Source organism: Arachis ipaensis, chromosome B3, assembly GCF_059453495.1.
Source record: "Arachis ipaensis isolate K30076 ecotype BB chromosome B3, ASM5945349v1, whole genome shotgun sequence".
NCBI classification, from domain to species: domain Eukaryota; kingdom Viridiplantae; phylum Streptophyta; class Magnoliopsida; order Fabales; family Fabaceae; genus Arachis; species Arachis ipaensis.
This window is the reverse complement of record NC_142438.1, coordinates 119,818,550-119,839,834: the sequence shown is the minus strand read 5'-3', so window position 1 is coordinate 119,839,834 and position 21,285 is coordinate 119,818,550. Positions and strand designations below refer to the sequence as shown.

At 33.3% G+C, this 21,285-nt stretch overlaps 2 protein-coding genes across 9 annotated transcripts; one reads left to right on the top strand and one right to left on the bottom strand.

Annotated features, from left to right (window-relative positions):
• Positions 1-11,429: 11,429 nt before the first annotated feature.
• Positions 11,430-14,453, top strand: LOC107630847 (protein BASIC PENTACYSTEINE4-like). Of its 8 annotated transcripts, none has more exons than XM_016334107.3 (4): positions 11,446-11,565; positions 12,744-12,887; positions 12,972-13,798; positions 14,263-14,453. In XM_016334107.3, the coding sequence occupies exons 2-4, from the start codon at positions 12,822-12,824 to the stop codon at positions 14,315-14,317; spliced, it is 948 nt and encodes a 315-aa protein (XP_016189593.1). In that variant the 5' UTR covers positions 11,446-11,565; positions 12,744-12,821; the 3' UTR covers positions 14,318-14,453. The 8 variants fall into 8 exon arrangements, with proteins under 8 accessions (XP_020974880.1, XP_016189593.1, XP_016189596.2 ...); XM_088509327.1 differs by having other exon boundaries at positions 11,463-11,616; positions 12,990-13,798; XM_016334106.3 differs by having other exon boundaries at positions 11,463-11,616.
• Positions 14,209-15,383, bottom strand: LOC107630848 (CASP-like protein 1F2). The gene is made up of 3 exons (XM_016334113.3): positions 15,027-15,383; positions 14,817-14,946; positions 14,209-14,702 (listed from the first exon to the last, which is right to left on the bottom strand). The coding sequence occupies exons 1-3, from the start codon at positions 15,341-15,343 to the stop codon at positions 14,481-14,483; spliced, it is 669 nt and encodes a 222-aa protein (XP_016189599.1). The 5' UTR covers positions 15,344-15,383; the 3' UTR covers positions 14,209-14,480.
• Between the last annotated feature and the right edge of the window lie 5,902 nt (positions 15,384-21,285).

Below are 21,285 nucleotides of genomic sequence, written 5' to 3'. Positions count from 1 at the left end.
CTGTTCTCTCTTACCATTCCTAATAATAATAAATACAATTTAATTTAGTTAAAAGTTCATTATTTTATAGTCTTCTATATATATAAACATGAAAGAATAAAATTGTAAAAATAATCTTTTTATTACTTTGGATATTTTAACTCTTTTTTTTTTCTCTTTACGTATAATTTTGTTGTGCGTTAACTTTGTTTATTTAATGATGAAATATACTCATATTAATTCTATCATATAATAGTTTATTTTTCTCCTATGTATTTTGATTTGTATAGTTACTATTGATCTTACTGTTTTCATTTTCTTGAATTGTTCTTTATTTTTTTATGACTTGATAATTTAAATAAAAAGCAAAGAAAGAAAAAAAATGATGGCCAAAGATGGAAGCTAGAAGCCTAAAGCAGCAACATCATTTCTCAGCATTATTATTATTAATACGAATTTTATTATTTTTTTCTAACATTCTTTAATATGAGCTTCATTTCTTTTTCTTTAATATTATTAATACTTTTATTATTTTCTTCTCTAATTATAAACCTCTTTATAATAATTCTTTGATAAAATATTGGTCTAATAGATCTTTTTTATTTTTTGTCAAAAATAATTTATATTAAGAAAAAAAGAAGATACAAATTAAATTTTAAAATTCAAATTTAAATAAGATGTGCAAAGGGTAACTATTGAATTCATTTAGTAGATTTAAGCTCTTTGTATTATCGTCATTGAAAATTTCAAATACTATTATAAAATTCGAGATATTTTTTATCTTATTGTTCTTAAATTATACATTATATCGAGTATTTGAAGAGTTTCATCTTTTTTGAAGTAAGTGTGACATTATATACTTTTTTGGATACAAAGGGATAATGAAGTTGAAGTGAATAACAAAATTGATTATATAATAAGATACAATTTTTTAGAATTTCTAGCACAATTGACAAATTTTTAGTTTCAAAATAAAATTTTCCACTATTTTTTATCTTTTATTTGATTTTTTTAATAATTTTTTCTTGATTTTCTTAATTAATTATGATTGTAATAATTCATCACAAATTTGTATTTTGTAGAGAAAATTTATCAATCATAAAATGCAGAAGACTTAACCAAAAAATTTTAAAAATATTGATTAATCACAAAATAAAAAAAATATGAATTGTGCTTTAATTATGTTGTAAAATACAAATGAGTGCTATTTAAAATTAGTTTTTTAACTTTAATGTTAACTTAAATTATAATAAGGTAAAAAATAAAAATTATATATAATAATTTAATTTAATTATTTATACTACCAAAATTATTCTTTATTATATCACATTCATTTTTATTCATTGGTGATCTTTAATTGTCTATTTTAAATAAAAATTTGAATGGATTGAATTGATTTTTTTTAAATTAGTAATATAATTATTGTGACATTTGCTTTGCTCAGTAATATTTTTTAATTTATTTAATCTGATTAATCATCTCTTTCTTATTTTATGCTAATTTAACTAATTAAAGTTAATAAATTTCAATTATTTTAATTCTTACAACTTTTCAGTCTAATAATATATTTCAATTAATGCATTAATATAATTTTAATATTTATATGTCATTTGTAACATCTTCACTATAAGAATGTCACGCTTCCAGCAGCGCCACTCTGATAGCTTGGATATTACGACAATTCTAAACATATTTAATAGTAAAATAGGAGCCTGTTCAAACACACGCAAGGAAAAATAATAACTAAGATAATAGAAAAATATCGAATAAAAAAAATGAAATAACTCTTCTGAAACTTCATTGCCCATATCCTGAAAAGAAAAAACTTGTAGAAGAGTGAGAACATCGTCCTCGCTGATTCTCGCTATAGGGTTACAGAATTGCTATAATAAGATACGTAAATAAAATTATTTTTAAAGTACATTGATCATTGCTCGTCTTACGTGTCCTTTTATAAACAAAGAGTTAACATTCAAAAATCCGTTTTAAAAGAGAAATCAACTAATTATCCAAAATTTAGAAAACTTTTTTCTCTGTTGTAAAAATCTTAAAATCTTTCTTAGATAGTATGAATGACCAACATGTCCCAAGTATAGGTTTAATTAAGTCTATGCTGTAAGAGTTTGATTTTTCATACTTTACTAGACCATAAATATAAAAGAAGTTACCTACGCAGTATAAATGATCATCCTATTCCAAGCATAGGTTCATTAAGTCTATGCTGAACTAGTCAAATACTTTATACAGAACTAGACCTCAAACATACCAGTCACGGCCTCAAACCCAAACAACTCAATCAGCATCCAAAACACCACAATCCAAACAATTTCAAACACAAACACAAGTAAAGAGGTTCAAACACAATCAAAGCAGTTACATCAAGTATGGCAATTAGAAATTAAACAAAATTATTCACATATACAAACTAATTATAATATGCACACCCAAACAATGTCACATAGATGCATATGATGAATGTCTGTCCTACTGGATGTGATATCACATTGTCGGTTCACACTACCCATGGGAATGTCGCCTTTCGGTCACGAATATAAGTGGGATCCCCATGGATATAGTGCCAGGCACACTACCCACGGATATAGTGCCGGAGACACTCTTGTGATCCGAAAGGATGTGAGCGGGATTATCTACCTCCGACTTTACATAACCCACGGATATAGTGTCGGGCATACTCTTGTAGCAGAATATCTGCCACGCCAGGGATATAGCGTCCTGCACACTCTCACCCACGGATATAGTGCCGAATACACTCTTACAGTAGAAGATCTGCCATGCCAGGGATATAGTACCCTGCACACTCTTTCAATAACCAACAGTCTCTCATTCATCTCCAAGTTCCAAAACTTATCATCAATTTCTAATTTCTCAAATCAATTTCCTTCAAAATCAAAACCCATTTCTTTGATAATATTTTTCGAAAATTCCAAACATTTCAAAATCATGTCAATTGTGATTCTCTTCTAAAAGTCATAAAAAATCATTCATTCTAAATCAGGATTTGGTCATAAAATTTTTTAGCAGAATCTCAAGACTTTAGGGAAGAATAATCTAACTCATTTTCTTAAATTCATTGAAAACCTCTAAAATCTTAGCTTTTTTATTTGAATAAATAAAATAGAATTTAAAATAAAATTAAGTCATGTAGCCAAATATTCCGAACCAATTTCAAAGCCCACTTACTTAAACCAACACCAAATCATTTAAACCAAAAACTAATTTCAATTTCATTCTTAAATCTATTTCTAAAGGCTCGAAATTGTTTCAGTTTTGCTAAGTCAAAGTTTTAGAGAATACTTCAAACTTTTTCTAAAACGGCGTCAAGTGAAATTAGTCAATCAAAACTCAAGTTTCTTTTAAATCCACTAAACTCCTCCAAATCTATTTACTTAAATCAAATTCCAAAACATAAGAATTTTCATCTTTAAATCGACTTTAAAACCTAATTCTTTTCTTAAATAAATTACATTCAAAATATAATAATTTTCTTAATAAAATAAGTTCAAACATAATTTATTTATCAATAATTCAATTCAAAGCATAATTATTATTTTTAAAATAACGTTCAAACAAAGTCTCGAATTTTATATAAGTTTCAATAGCATCTCCCCTAAAACTTGGACTTTGCCACCCTTTTTGAGTCCCAACCAAACCAATCCTCAACCCTTTCTAACGGGTTCAAGACCAAATCAGTTTTCAATAAAACAAAATTTAGACTTTCAGACTATCAAAATTATTTCAAATCAACCAATCCAGAAATCTCCAATTTAATAAAATCAGTCAATAGTAAAATCAAACAGACACCCATATTCATTCAAGACAAACCAAACAATTCATAAGACTTACATAATCACTAGAAAGGCATTTCACACATCATATCTATTTATAACAATTCAAATTTTAAATAAATAAGCATTTAGAAAAGTCACTGCCTCGACAAGTCAAAACCATAACCCAAACGCATCAACAGAACTCTTTTCTCTCAGCCAGAAGCCAACAGAACCGCAAACTCAGCCCCTGATCACTTTTGCAGTAATCACAACAACTCAAAAGTTATATGCAACGCTTAGAACATGACCCTACGTTACTAGAACTTCAAAGTTTATAACCAAACATAATAGAATACTAATGCAGGAGTTTTCGAAACATAAATACTTACTATAATGACAAAAAGAAAGGACCAAAACTCTGAATCTGCTGCCTGCAGTAGCTCTGACAATAACCTCAAGCGACAGCAGTAAGCAAAAACCCTGGTGACGGCAACTGTAACAAACATGCAGTGACGATAAAGCTTTCGAAAACTCAAAAGGGATGAAAACCAACGTAAAACTCTTACCGGCAGTGGATCTCAGTGGCGGCAGTAACGTTTCTCGGCGGCAGAGGCTCGGTCACAGCGAGGAACAGTGGATCTGATGAGAAGGCAGCGCGAGCTCCCTCTCTTTCCCTCTTCGCGAACGGCGACGGCGTCTGGCAGAAGGGCGGACGCATGGCAGCGTCACATGCAGCAGAACGCGGTGATGACAAAGGCGGCGACGAGCATGGACGACAGCGACTGGACGGCGTGGTTCCCTCTTCCTTCGTGGCCTTCTCTCTCGCCTTAGATCTGACCCGCGACGGCAATGGCTTCACGGGCAGCAGTGGCGGCGACAGGGACCCGCAAAGACGACAACGGACGTGAAGGCACGGCGGTTCGCGAGGATGGTGCGAGCTCCTCCCTCCTCTACCGGCGCTCTCCTCTCTCGGATCTCCTCTATCCTTTTCCAACAACGGTGGCGGCAGTGGCAGTGAAACCCACCGCACCGCTTCCCTCTCCTTCCCCCTTCTCCCTTACCCGCACTCTCCTCTCCTCTCTTCCCTTTCTTTCTTTCGTTCTTTCTTTCTGCCGTTGGGTAAGGGTTAGTGGTGGCTAGAGTTTGGGTTGGGGGAATGTGTGTGTGAGAGTGTTGTGTTGTGGTAGGGTTAGGGTTTCAATTTGGGAATTTTAGGTTTAATTAGATTAGGGTAATTTTAATAAAATTGAGGTCTAGAGTATCAATTTTGAAATCTAATTAAATCTTTAAAAATTATTTTAAAATATTATTTATTGTATCAAAATAGTAATTTAACTCTCAATCAAATACTCTAATTAAAAATATAAGATAATATAATTAATTTTATTTATTCCCAAAACATAAGTTTTAAATGGTAAAAATATTAATTATTTAGCCAAAATTATATAAAATTCTTATTAGTTTATAAATACCAAATTTATAATTTAAATATAGAAAATAATTCAATAATTATAAAATTAGATAAAATTCTAATTTAAATAGCCAAATCTCGTTATTTTTGAATTTCTAAAACTTTAAATTGTAAATAGAAAAATAATCCATAATTATAGAGTTTGAATAAAAATTCTTAATTTATTTCAAATCCAATTAATCAAAACTTCCTTTAATTATTTTCAATAAAATAATTTTTGAAATTAAAACTGTAGATAAATATATGATTTGAAATTAGTTAAAAATAGAATTTTTCAAAAGTTTTGGGTCTTACATCGTTAATAATAATAATAATCTCATTTTAAGGTGACGTTTTATCCCTAATATATATATATATATATATATATATATATATATATATATATAATATGTCTAATGGTAAAAAATCTACTATTTTTTTATACAATTAGATTAGACATATTTATATTCAATTTATTTGATTACTTAATTAAAATTAATTATATTAATCTGCCACGCTAGGGATATAGCGTCCTGCACACTCACCCACGGATATAGTGTCGCGTACACTCTTGTAGTAGAAGATCTGCCATGCCAGGAATATAGTGCCATGCACACTCTTTCAATAACCAACAATCTCTCATTCATCTCCAAGTTCCAAAACTTATCATCAATTTCTAATTTCTCAAATCAATTTCCTTCAAAATCAAAACCCATTTCTTTGGTAACATTTTCCGAAAATTCCAAACATTTCAAAATCATGTCAATTGTGATTCTCTTCTAAAAGTCATAAAAAATCGTTCATTCTAAATCAGGATTTGGTCATAAAATTTCTCAGCAGAATCTCAAGACTTTAGGGGAGAATAACCTAACTCATTTTCTTAAATTCATTGAAAACCTCTAAAATCTTAGCTTTTTTATTTGAATAAATAAAATAGAATTTAAAATAAAACTAAGTCATGTAATCAAATATTCCGAACCAATTTCAAAGCCCACTTACTTAAACCAACACCAAATCATTTAAACCAAAAACTCATTTCAATTTCATTCTTAAATCTATTTCTAAAGGCTCGAAAATTATTTTAGTTTTGCTAAGTCAAAGTTTTAGAGAATACTTCAAACTTTTTCTAAAACGGCGTCAAGTGAAATTAGTTAATCAAAATTTTAAGTTTCTTTTAAATCCACTAAAACTCCTCCAAATCTGTTTACTTAAATCAAATTTCAAAACATAAGAATTTTCATCTTTAAATCGACTTTAAAACCTAATTCTTTTCTTAAATAAATTACATTCAAAATATAATAATTTTCTTAATAAAATAAGTTCAAACATAATTCATTTATCAATAATTTAATTCAAAGCCTAATTCATTATTTTTAAAATAACGTTCAAACAAAGTCTCGGATTTTATATAAGTTTCAATAGCATTTTCCCTAAAACTTGGACTTTGCCACCCTTTTTGAGTCCCAACCAAACCAATCCTCAATCCTTTCTAACGGGTTCAAGACAAAATCAGTTTTCAATAAAATAAAATTTAGACTTTCAGACTATCAAAATTATTTCAAATCAACCAATCCAGGATTCTCCAATTTAATAAAATCAGTCAATAGTGAAATCAAACAGACACCTATATTCATTCAAGACAAACCAAACAATTCATAAGACTTACATAATCACTAGAAAGGCATTCCACACATCATATCTATTTATAACAATTCAAATTTTAAATAAATAAGCATTTAGAAAAGTCCCTGCCTCGACAAGTCGAAACCATAACCCAAACGCGTCAACAGAACTCTTTTCTTTTAGCCAGAAGCCAACAGAACCGCAAACACAGCCCCTGATCACTTTTGCAGTAATCACAACAACTCAAAAGCGACATGCAACGCTTAGAACACGACCCTACGTTACTAGAACTTCAAAGTTTATAACCAAATATAACAGAATACTAACGCAGGAGTTTTCGAAACATAAATACTTACTGTAATGACAAAACGAAAGGACCGAAACTCTGAATCGACCCGGTAGCAGCTCTGACAATAACCTCAAGCGACAGCAGCAAGCAAAAACCCTGGTGACGGCGACTGTAACAAACATGCGGTGACGATAAAGCTTTTGAAAACTCAAAAGGGACGAAAACCAACTTAAAACCCTTACCGGCAGTGGATCTCAGTGGCGGCAATGACGTTTCTCGGTAGCAGAGGCTCGGTCACGGCGAGAAACGGTGGATCTGATGAGAAGGCAGCGCGAGATCCCTCTCTTTCCCTCTTCGCGAATGGCGACGGCGTCTGAAAGAGGGGCGGACGAACGGCGGTGGTGCATGCAACAGAACGCGGTGATGACAAAGGCGACGACGAGCATGGACGACGGCGACTGGGCGGCGCGGTTTCCTCCTCCTTCACTGCCTTCTATCTCGCCTCAGATCTGACCCGCGATGGTGATGGCTTCACAGGCAGCAGTGGCGGCGACAGGGATCCGCGAAGACGACAACGGATGCGAAGGCACGGCGGTTTGCGAGGATGGCGCGAGCTCCTCCCTCCTCTACCGGCACTCTCCTCTCTCGGATCTCCTCTATCCTTCTCCAACAACGGCGACAGCGGTGGCAGTGACACCCACCGCGCCGCCTCCCTCTCCTTCCCCCTTCTCCCTTACCCGCCCTCTCCTCTCCTCTCTTCCCTTTCTTTCTTTCGTTCTTTCTTTTTGCCGTTGGGTAAGGGGTAGTGGTGGCTAGGGTTTGGGTTGGGGGAGTGTGTGAGAGAGTGTTGTGTTGTGGTAGGGTTAGGGTTTCAATTTGAGAATTTTAGGTTTAATTAGAGTAGGATAATTTTAATAAAACTGGGATCTAGAGTATCAATGTTGAAATTTAATTAAATCTTTAAAAATTACTTTAAAATATTATTTATTGTATCAAAATAGTAATTTGACTCTCAATCAAATACTCTAATTAAAAATATAAGATAATATAATTAATTTTATTTATTCCCAAAACATAAGTTTTAAATGGTAAAAATATTAATTATTTAGCCAAAATTATATAAAATTCTTATTAGTTTATAACTACTAAATTTATAATTTAAATATAGAAAATAATTCAATAATTATAAAATTAGATAAAATTCTAATTTAAATAGCCAAACCTCGTTATTTTTGAATTTCTAAAACTTTAAATTGTAAATTGAAAAATAATCCATAATTATAGAGTTTGAATAAAAATCCTTAATTTATTTTAAATCCAATTAATCAAAACTTCTTTTAATTATTTTCAATAAAATAATTTTTGAAATTAAAACTGTAAATAAATATATAATTTGAAATTAGTTAAAAATAAAATTTTTCAAAAGTTTTGGGTTTAACATCATTAATAATAATAATCTCATTTTAAGATCACGTTTTATCCCCAATATATATATATATATATATAATGGTAAAAATTCTACTATTTTTTTATACTATTAGATTAGACATACTTATATTCAATTTATTTGATTACTTAATTAGAATTAATTATATTAAAAGGTTAGATTAAAATTATGGTAGACTAATTATATTATTATTAATTAATTATATTAAAAGATTAATATTATGATAGATTATTATTATTATTTGATTATTTTTTAATTTGATATTAATTCAGATATTTAGTTTCTTTTTACTATTATTTTTATTCTCTTATTTTATTATATATGTTTATTCCCATAAATCTTGCTAAATTAAACAAGGTATTGTATATCTTCTTTTTATTCCTCTTTTATATACATATAAAATTTATTAAATTATTTCTCTTCTGTCTAATAATTTTGTTTCTCTTCTATTTATATTTCTTTCCTTTAATATTTTATCGGTTCTTATTTTTCTAAATTTTACTTTAATTTATGTATTTGTTCTTATTACACCTAACATTTTTTTATTTATGTGTAATATACATTCTTATATATGTTATAGAAATACGATTTAATTCCATTAACTTGCCAATTTTTTTTTGAAAAATCTAAAGTTAAAAAAAATATTTATAAATATTTTACTTTTTTAATTAAAAAATGTAATATTTTTTTGTCATATTTGTTGAAATTTTAAGTTAAATATGAATATTGATTTTTGAAATAGAATAAATATATTTTAATTTTTTTGCATCGAAAAATAATATTCTATCAATGTTAAAATTATTTAAATAGATGAGTAATAGTGAATATAAAATTATTTAGGATGGATAGAACTAAGCACATCTTTTTATTAAAAATATGAATTTAAAAATATTATATTCAATTCTCAATAGTTAATCTCTCATTGAACCATTGTATGTTTAAAAGATTTTTGAAGAAATGAAATCATTTTAGGTATATAATTTTTTGTAAAAATTTAATTAATTCAAGATATTTATTGTCGTTGATTAAAAAAGTAAATTGAAATGATAATTTAATATTTTTATACTCTTAAATATTATTTATTTATTTTTCTAGTATTTTTTTATCATCCAATGATCATATTAATCTAATTTAATTCAATAAAATTATTTATCATCATTTGATTTGATTGAATAAAAATTCTATTTTATTTGAAAATTTTAGGATTTCTCAACCTCAAAATCATCCATGTTAAATCATTAAAAAATATAACTGAGAGCGCGGAAGCGTCCCTTCATTCGAGAGCATGATTAAGATCAGAGAGTTTGGCTCTTACGGTTCTTTCATCTTTGTCAACCAAAACCTTCTGTATGAGCTATTCCTGATGGGGTTGAATCACAACTCCACCGTGGAAAAAGAGCTACTACGGAGACGAGTTTGATGTGTTGGAGACCAAAATCCTGAAGTCATTATTTATATTTGAGTGTGATACTCATTAAACTCTAAAACCCAAATAAAATAGTATCTATGGTTTTAATCTCATTTATCCAAATCAAAATTAATAATGACGTATTTAATTCAACATTTATGACAATAAATGAGATCCCAATTATATAAGTAGTTTAATTTGAAATTACTTAATTTGCAATTATAATTAATATATATATTTTCCATAAATATATTAAAGAATAATAATTTCCTAAAAATCTTTCACTTGGGCTATACATATATATTTTCCTGATATAATCACATCTTATAAATTTTATACGCACATCTGAATATTATTTCACTGATTACTTTAATAATCTGGTCTGTCTCATACATTAATTATGAAATTACCGCAACTTTAATCACATTAGTGTTGAGGAAACCATGATGATCGCCATACTAAAATACTCAATCACATAGATCAAATTTAGATGAGAAAATTCAGAAATTACATACAAAAATGATCTCATGCATGCCTATTTTTAACTGGTGCAACTTGAATAAAAAATTTATTTTATTCGGTGACAGACTCAGATGAAACTGTGCAACGGCAACACCCGAGCTCATAGTGACGACGACTAAGTGATGAGTCTGTGGAAGAAGAAGAGGAGAAATTAACAGACTCACAATGAGAGAGAGAAATTTACCTAGAGAAAAAGGACACGACACGAGAAAACTGGCGACGGCTCAACAACGACGGGATAAGCAGCAATGGTGACATGAGCTATGAAGGGGTAGGAGGCGATGGGCTCAGCAACAACGACAGGAGCTACGAGGTTTTTTGTGAAGAAGCCGAGAAGAAGAAGACTTTGGGTGAAGATGACTGGATTTCTCTTGCATGGCTATAGAGTATGGACTAAAGTTGTAAATCATGTGAGGCAAATCTTAATTTCTAAAAGTGTTTATATGTATATATCCAGGACAGGTACACCATAAATCTGATCATTTTTTGTCCTAAGCAAGATTCTTGCTGACTCGGTTAAGTTATTACTCTTCCCAATCGGGTATGGACGGGTCAAGTACTCGCGTATTCGGGTACTCCTGCCAAATTTAATCACGTATTGATACTTTATTTATTAAAAATTTACCGTTAGTCAATAAATTACTACATATATAAGATAAAATTTTAACTACTAATAATTATTTAAACAGACAAATAAAATTATCCCTCAATAAACTTAAATTAATTAAAACAGATATTAATTATTTTTAATATTTTAATATTAAAAAATTAAAAATTTGATTTTAATTATAACTTTTAAAAATATTTATAATAATAATTACTATATATATTTTTTATGCATAAGGTACTGCAACATATACTAAGTTATTTAGTTTTATAGATTTACATTTACTACCTAAATCCCGGAATGAAACGACGTTGTTTTGGTGGTGAGAAAGTGGGAGAGTAAGTGAGTGAGTGCATTTGAAGAGGAAGGCGAAGGGGTGTGATTGTGACGATTGACGAGTGAAACACTGAGGCATAGACCAGAGTTGAACGACGTTGTTCTCTACGCCTTAGGTATCTTCACCCTCTCGGTCTTTGCCATCTTTCTCTGTTCATCGATTCAATGTGAGTAGCTGCCCTGTAATTTAAGTTTGTTTTCTCTCTCCATTCACCCTTCTCTTTTCTTTCCCTAATCTTCATTACCAATTCGTTAAAACCTTTCACTATTCTTCTATAACCTTTTACTGTACCTTTACCCTTTCTTTTTGTCTCTTTTTGTCCTTTTTTTTCCTCTGCTCTTCGGCATCTCCTTTTTCCTTTGATTGTCTGGTCTTGCATTGTATGCTTTGTTTTAAGCATATGCAAAATTGGGAAACTGGAAGGCTTTTCTTCTTCTTCTTCTTCATGTGCTCAAGGGTTGAAGGGTTTTAGTTCCAAAAAGATTAGCTTCAAGATTACTCGGCAAAATGGTTTGATCACAAGTTGATGAAAACATTTATTTAACTTTCACAACTGTAGTTTTGTACTGTAATTAGGAGAGTTACTTTTTTTTTTTTGTTCACTTAGCTATTGCAATCTTGATCAAAATATTACATTTGGAGGTTTCTCCTGCATTTTGATTCTGTTCAAGCTTTTATTGTAATCTTTGCTTCATGAACGACTCAGTTGTTAAGAATGGGGTTCTATGTATATGCAGTAATTGTGTTTTCATGACGAGAGCTATTTGTTTCAGGCGTCTTTGGTGGGAAAATGCCCCATTTTACTTATCTGTTTTTGCTTGTTTCTTTTCCTGAGAAAGTTGTGCATCGGGTTTTGATTGTACTGTAAAGACTAAACAGGAAAGTTAATTTTTTTTTTCATTTAGGGTAGAAATACTTGAGCAGTGATACATGCATATAATTCTTTCTACTTTCCATTAGCAACTTCATGCTATTTCAGTTGTTGAAGGAGTTGTTTTATATGGAAGCCATGACACATTGCATGAAGTCTTTCTCATTAGAGCGTTTTAAGAATGTCCCTTAAGTTGATGGCCGTTAACACCTGTTGTACTTTTGGCCAAAAACCAATGGTCTGTCATATTTGCATTATTGCTTTATTTGTATAGTTCTGTTGCCACTTACTGTAAAAATGCTTTGTCATTTTTGTTTTTCCCACAGTTAATAGCTTTCTGCAAAAAGAAGAAATTAACTTAATGCTCATATTTCTGGCTTATTTCTTGATGTCAAACTGTTGCCTTCGTCATTTGATAACAGGATGTATTTTTCATCTGGAAATTATTGATTTATTAAACCCCTTGACTTTCACATTTGCTGCTAAATTATCTGAATGCAATGGATAGCAGCCAACATGAAAATGGTAGGCATAACATGGACTACTACAGAGGAGCACATTCCCTGGTATAGATAAGCATATATGTGGTATTCCTTTTTCAAGCTTGCACACACTACTGGATTTATTTATATTAGATTTTAAATGTGTAGTGGAATATGGATTCACAGCATCGAGTAAAGGAGCCAAATGCATTAGTCATGAATAAAAAAATAAGGTCCATTATGGCTGAAAGGCAGGCTGCCATTCTAGTACTTGAACTAGAGGCTGCTATATCTGAAAAGAATGAAGCCTTGGCTGCTCGTGATTTGGCCCTTCGACAAAGGGATGAAGCACTTGCGCAAAGGGATAATGCCCTAAAGGAACGGGATAATGCCCTTACAGCACTTAAAAGTCAGAACATTTTCAAGTCAGGTGATGGAGTTCAACGTGGATCAAAGCGGATGCGCCAAACTGCATGCAGCCCGAAGGATATATCCAGAAGGGATGTCTCTCCAATGACGGCTAAAGTTTCTGAAGCTGTCAAATCTAATCAAGCTAAAAGAATGCAGGACAAAAATGTAATTAATTCTAAGGTATCAAAACCACATAGCAAGGCAAAGAAAATGGGCGAGGATTTAAATAGGCAGGCAGCTTCTGAAGGGATAAAGTTCAAATCTGAATGGGATATGCAGGATGTTGGCTTGAATTTGGTTGCATTTGATGAAACTATCATGCCGGTCCCAATATGCACCTGCACTGGAGTACCCCGGCAGTGCTACAAATGGGGGAATGGCGGATGGCAGTCTTCTTGTTGTACCACGACATTGTCAGTGTATCCACTGCCACAGCTTCCGAACAAGCGCCACGCCCGCATTGGGGGACGAAAGATGAGCGGGAGTGTCTTTACAAGATTGCTTAGTAGGTTTGCTTTGCAAGGTCATGACTTATCTACACCATTGGATCTTAAGAACTACTGGGCTAGACACGGAACAAATCGGTACATTACTATCAAGTAGCTTGTAGGAATTCATTTGTATGGAGTTATGCTTTTCATTTTGGGCCCGCTTTTGACATTTGAGATCATGCTTTGATGAGTTAGATATGCTTGAATTTTGTGAATTCATCGAGTAAATTTGGTCAGGGGGTTGTTTCCATCTCTTATTTTCAGTTGGTTTGGCCCAACTGAAAATTGGATAGTTGTAAGTTATCATGATATTTGTACATGTGACTTTCTAGCTAATAAGAAGTAGGAGCTGTTTATGTTTCCAACTCTCTATGAGTATGTGGTTATAACGTCAGTTTGGATCTTAAAAATCAAATCACGTGAGAAATATAAAGTATATTATATAATGAGAAATTATGACATTGATTTTTTTAAGCAAATTCAATATCTTCTCTTCTATATGCTATTTAGATAGATTATCTTTAACTTGGCGTGATAAATTTTGTTTATTTTTGTAGCAAGAATACAAGCCAAGGTTGCAGGTTGGGTATGCAAGGTGTAATAACCACTTAGTATGGATTTTGGATTCGGAGTTGTCTCTATTATTTAATGCCTAGTTAAACAGCTACTCATGCTCCCCTTTTCTTTCCATTCCAAACAAATAACACCAAGTAGAAAACAAGTGCCTAAGAGAACTGTTCTACATACATTCGCTTCTTCTGTATCAATCCTTAAATTAAAGAGGATTCTCTTTGAAGTTCATTGAGGATATTACAGTAAGTATGAACAATGAAACAATTGAGACATATGAAAACACGAGCGAAATGGTGACCCTGTCACAGAATTTCCCATAATAACCGCAGATAGAACCCCAACCTGCATGGGAATTTCCATGCAGCCCCACCTCTCCTATAGCTGTTGCAGCTGCACATCCCCCAATCTCCATTGTTAACATCATCTGTCATGTTCACAACATACATAATTTCTTGCTGTTAATCACTTTGAGGAACAAAGATGAGTTGATGATAAGTTGGACAGAATGTTTAATTTAGAACGAAATCATGTATCATACCATGTCATTCAGGAAGAACAAGTAGCTGCATTTATTGGTGGGGCATGCGCCTCGAAGGTAGAAAACGATTGTAGCAAGTAAAGATAGGAATATAAAGAAGCATGCAACAGCATTTGCATAAACAAAGAACCTGCAAGATAGAAGAGATAGATAAGGTCCATGTGTAAGCTAGGGTATGAATTAGCATGATTGATGATGTGATCTTTATACCTGAAAGCAGGAGAGTAGCTATATCGAGCATCGAGTGGCGTGCCCAACATTGTGGTAGATTGGTGGCTGGTTAGCATACAAAGCATTGCAATGAATGTAGTAACAATGGTCACAAGTCTGAGTGTGATCTTGGCTCCCTTCAAAAACCTTGGTGTTTTGAAAAATGGGAATGCTTCAAATTTTGCATGACATGTGAGGAGTTCATTTTCAGAGGAAACACTCATCATGTCCTTCTCCTTTTCAGCTTTGGCTTCTTCTTTGTCCATTATTGAATCTTGAGGCGAAGACATGCTGTTCTTCAGCAACAGATTGAGCATATATATATTGGTGTGTGGTAGTTTAGCTTTGGAAGAGACAAATTTTATGCAAATTGAATGTATGGTAGTTAGCTTTCATAACTGATTTTTATAAGTAATGTTAGAGAAATAAAAAAAAATCTCAAATTTGCCATATTGCTACAATTAATACGGTAATGTTAGCGCTATTTAATTTGCATATGGATGCATGAGTGGTGTTGGACTCTGATATGGGAGAGAGAGGTGTTTCACAATTTTGTGCATGAGTGGTGTTGGACTCTGATATGGGAGAGAGAGGTGTTTCACAATTTTGTGGTGTCAGTGAAACCACAACTGTGCCCTGAAACCAAACAAAGACTCATGCAATCCACTCTCATTATTCGGTTACAATCACTTTCAGATTTCACTTTCAACTTCGCTCCCACCTTCTTCTTCCTTTCTCCGTTTAAATTTTTTAAAAAATTTTTTATATTTCGTAATTATAATTATTATTGTTAGGTGGCTAATTATTATTGTTGTGGTTAGAAATTGAATTTAGGAATTATTATCATTTTTATCAGATATAGGTTTTTTTTTTATTTTTTTAATATTTTATTTTTGTACTCTATCATTTAAAATAATACATTTTCAAAAGTACTTTATTATCCATTTTTCTTACTTTACTAAATAATAACAGAAACCATATTAACAAATATTTGGGTTACATACCATGAAGAAGAAAAATACAAATGCAGAGAACCAGAGGAAGAAGGCGAGCAAGCTTAAAGAAGAACACGGAATCTGATATTTTCAATAAACCTAAATCGGACCTACCGTTTACTATTGGCAGATTCAAATTAATATTTAAAAAAGGGAACTCGGACCCTACGATTTCATTTTCAGCTTGATAAAAATTATATATATACAAAACGCACGGTCCGTTTTGCATTGTTAAAATTCAAATTCCAGCCATCAACAAGTCCTACCCTCCGACTTGTTTGTTTATTTTTGCTTAACAAAGAACTCGGACCCTCCGAGTTCTTTCACCTAAAAATGACATAAAGCTGTCCCACCTTCTTGTCTATTTCTCCCTATTTCTATATTCGGAGAAAGCACACTAACAGGTTTCATAACTAAAAAATTGAGCCTAATATTAGAGAAATAAAAAAAATAACTAAAATATTTTTTATTTAACATTCATTAATTGTTACAATAATTAATAAATGTTAAATAAAAAAAATTTGACTGATTTTGGTTAATTATTTTTTGTTATTAAACATTTTCACAATTAATAAATACTAATATAAGATAAGTTTTGGTTGATTTTTTTTGTCTTTCAAATATTATTGCCTTCCTTACAGGGATCTGGTTGATACGTCACGTTTGGGTAGTTAATAGCCTTTAATTTCCTTATAGATGAGTGCATGCTGTCAAGCAATCTATTTCCCCTAATTAGTAGTGTCCTTTTGTGCTTCCTAATAGTCTAATACAGAAGATAGCATTTAAACTCCTATTAATATGAAGTTTCTTAATCTAGACTGAACCAACCCCCCCCCCCTCCCCCTCTTTCCTCTTTTTTCTCTAACAATTAATATGACTTCGTATTAAATAAGGATCTTATATGGTGCAAGTAAAAACATTGGATGGATTTTTGGTGCTCGTGGACAAGGACGGATACAAGCATTAAATTTTTTTTTGGGGGGGAGGGGGTGTTTATTATTCACTGTATTTAATTATTTATTCATATTAAGTTGAAAAAACGTCTGGTAGCCTTGACATGTACTATGTAGTTTCCTTCATTCATGTGCTCAAATATGTATACTTACATATCTTAAATCTTGGATTTCCTTTTAGCTTCTATTATATTTCCTTAGCCTATATGCATTCAGCCTACCTTTTCAAGATAAAGTTTTATGAGTTGTCTATGATGATGGAAATGCTACCAAGATTACAAACTACTGTAGCATTCTCATAAGGGAGGGTTTCTATAACTATTTGACATTATTTTTGCCAATTTGAATAAACTGTATGTGACTCAGTTAAAAATATATTCGTTACTCTCTTCCTTCATAATGGAAAATAATAATAAAATATACTAGGAGATAGATCGAAGCACAATCATGAATGGGTAACATGCATTCATTTTATGAGAATGAGTAACATTGTAACAAAGTGCCAAACTTCCATTATTGATGCTATATTTGAAATCATATTAACATAACAATGAGCGCGATAGAGAGGCGCCTACTATTAATAGGGTTGGACTTTTAAAAAAAAAGAAGTAAGTAGCAGTTAAATGATAGTTTTAGGAGTTGTTAGTATAGTTTAGTTGGCTGATAAGTTAGTTAGATTCTATTTTTTACTGTCTATAAATAGCTAAGTTATAGTTAGCTTAGTTTATTATGCATTTTTTGTTGTAAATTTTGTAAGAAACTAGAGAGACTTCCTCTCCTGAGTTGGTAGTTCCAACTGTCTAAAATCTTCTAAGGAGTACCAATTGGTAATCCCTGATGCAGTAATAAAATCTACCTATTCTACTAGTGTTTGTCTTATCACTGGTATCTGAGCTTGAGGATCTTGGTGCTGAATGGTGCAATCGAGATCAAGAAAAATGGAGACACGATTTGACACAATCGAGTCGCGTATGGAGGAGATATTCCCTATCAATGCTGGAGACGTTGTAGCGGTTTGATTCCAGAATGGATTTGTTCAAAAGTCACGCGCTTAATTGGAACGATCGTGATTCACTGGGATCGCACTAGGTTGCAGGCTCGTCAGCGAAAAATCGCGACGTGTCGAAGCAATGGCGGAAGCTAGAACTTCTGATCTCCCGTGTAGTGACGCGGTGGTTTGGATTGAATGCATGGAGCAATTTTTCTTGCTGCGTATAGTGCTAGAGGAGAAATGGCTCACGGTTACCACCTTTACGATGGAAGGAAGGGCATTCACGTGGTTCAGGTGGTAGGAGGCAACGACGCTGATGCTTCAGTGGCGATTTCTCAGTGCAACGCTGCTACGACATTTTCAACCGAAATGGCTGTAGAGGCCGTATCAGACGCTGCTGAAGCTAAAATAGACAAACTCGGTTCGGGACAACGTCGACCAGTTTATGTTTAATGTTCGACCTCTCCACGGAATTGCACCGGAATTGATAATGGATCTATTGTTGAACGGGCTGAAATTGGAAGTCAGTGAGGAATGTAAATTGTTTCCATATCGGTCAGTGGATGAGTTGATGGAGTTGGCACTAAAGGTAGAAAATCACAACGCTGCCTTGTGAGGAGTATTAGGACGCAGTAAATGACTGGCTTCCAACTTTGTTATGGCCAATCTCCCTGCCACCAAAGCCGTGCATCCTGAACACCCAATTCTGTAGCAAACAATGGCGCAGAGTCGACGACAGATCCCTTGCGACGTCGTGGATTCAGACATCTCAGCAACAAGGAGTATAGGGCGAAGCGCGCTAGGGGGAATGCTTCCTCTGTGATGAACCGTACACCGCAGATCACATTTGCAAGAATACGGAGTTGAAGCTTTTGATCATGGAGCCCAACTTTAAAGCTGATTAGTTACATCATGAGGCGGTTCCAGAAGCAGGGAAGCAAGAGCAATTGGAACTCAAATTCATGATCTTGAGTGGACATCACAAGTCAATCAAGGCTTGGGTAGAGATTAATGGCCATCGTGTCCGCATTCTCATAGATTGTGGAGCTTCGGACAACTTTGCGACACCAAAGATCGTCATCGAGTTGGGTTTACGGATTGATAACACCCTTAAGTTCTAGGTCAGGGTAGCGGACAGTAGCAATAAGGGGGGACAAGGAACATGTTTGGATATAACTCTACAATTTAAGGAATTGGTTATCAAGGAAGACTTCCTTATTTTCCCAACTGATAAAGCGGAGTGTCTTGGGCTGGCGTGGCTAGATAAGTTAGGAGGCATCATCACAAACTTCAAAAAATCACACCTTCGATTTTAGAATGAGACAACATGGTTACTTTACAGGGGACCCAGAGCTGTGCTATGCAAGCATGCACCTTCAATCTATAGTTTTGTCCATTTAAGAAGGGGGAGAAGGATTTATGCTCTAGCTGTGGCCCATAACTTTACAACCTGCCACCATATTGCAGGTGCTGGAGGTGATACAATCAGTGTTAGCTTCTAATGTTAAGGTGTTTTAGACCTTATTGGGGCTACCACCGCACCATCGCCATGATCATGCCATTCCATTGAAGGAAGGAGCTTCAATCCTAAATATAAGACCCTACCGCTACATGCACCCTCAGAAATCTGTGATTGAAAAAATGGTGATAGAGATGCTGGCCTTAGGGATAATTCAGCCAAGCTCCAGCCCTTATGCTAGCCCAATATTCTTGGTGAAGAAAAAGGGCAGCAATTGGAGATTTTGCATCAATTATAGGGCGTTAAATGGTGTTACGATACCAGATAAATTTCCTATCTCCGTCATTGATGAGCTACTCGATGAATTGGTGGGAGTTGCAGTTTTCTTCAAGATGGATTTAAAATCCGGGTACCACCAAATCCGGATGAGGGATCAAGACATTCACAAGACTGCTTTCCGTACTCATGAGGTCATTACGAGTTTCTAGTCATGCGCTTCGGCGTGACCAATGGCCCTAGCTCTTTCCAAGCCTTGATGAATGACATTCTTAACCCTCTATTATGAAAATTTGTCTTGGTCTTTTTTTATGACATCCTTATCTATAGCTATGATATGGCGAGCCATGTCCTTCACCTCCAACAAGTTTTACATATCTTATTGGAGAACCAGCTGGTATTGAATGAGAAGAAATGCACATTTGCAGTAAGCTTGGTGGAATACTTGGGTCATTGTATCGGCATAAGGGGTTTTGGCTGATCCTAACATAACCACAACAATGCTAGAGTGGTTGGTGCCTACGGACCAGTGGGCTTTACGGGGATTCCTGAGCCTTACTGGATATTATAGGCGTTTTGTGCAAGGATATGGGGTTATGACCAAGTCGCTAATGGAATTGACAAAGACAAATGCATTTGAATGGAATGACAAGGCCCAAGAAACTTTAGAGAGATTGAAGAAGCTGATGATATACTTACCGACTCTAGCAGTTCCAGATTTCAATCAAGACATCGTGTTGGAAACTGACGCATTAAGTGAGGGGTTGGGTGCGGTGCTGTCTTAGCAGGGCAGACCAATAACATTCCTAAGCCAAGAACTATCTCCAAGGACCCAGCAAAAATCTGCGTATGAGTGGGAGTTGATAGCCATTGTCTTTGCTGTCTAAAAGTGGCGTCATTACTTGTTAGGTCACCATTTTATTGTTCTCACAGATCAGCAGAGTCTGAAATTCTTCACGGACCAGCAACTCATGGACCCAGCTTATTTGAAATGGACTACTAAATTGTTGGGCTTGAATTTTGAGATCCAGTACTGGCCATGCCTTGAGAATAAGGCGACAGATGCGCTGTCACGACAAATGATGGCAAGGGCAATCTCAGTAGTGTATATAAACCTTTGGAAAATGATGGATGAAGAGGTAGTTTAAGACCAACATATGCAAAATTTCGTAATTGTAACACCCTAAATTTTTATATTAAAACGGCGTTTTTCGAAATCTTGTTTTTCAGTGACTAGTTTTAGTTTGACGAGCCGGTTCCGAATCTCGAGATAAAATAAATAATAATATGATATTATTACTACATTTTTATTTTATTTTATATGCTATAATCAAAATAGATTTTAGATAATAATATCATTATCGAGTTCGATATCTGCCGATTTAAGTAAATATTAGTACTTTTCGGTAGACTTAGCTTCGCTAATACTTTACCATGGATTTTATATTCTTGCGATCACCAAGTTACTAATGTCATTTATATTAGTAACTCATATATATTTACCTTTATATGTAATATTACTTGTGTTTTAATACATCTAACTTTCATAATTATCCGTTTAAGCTATTTATAACTTGACCCACTA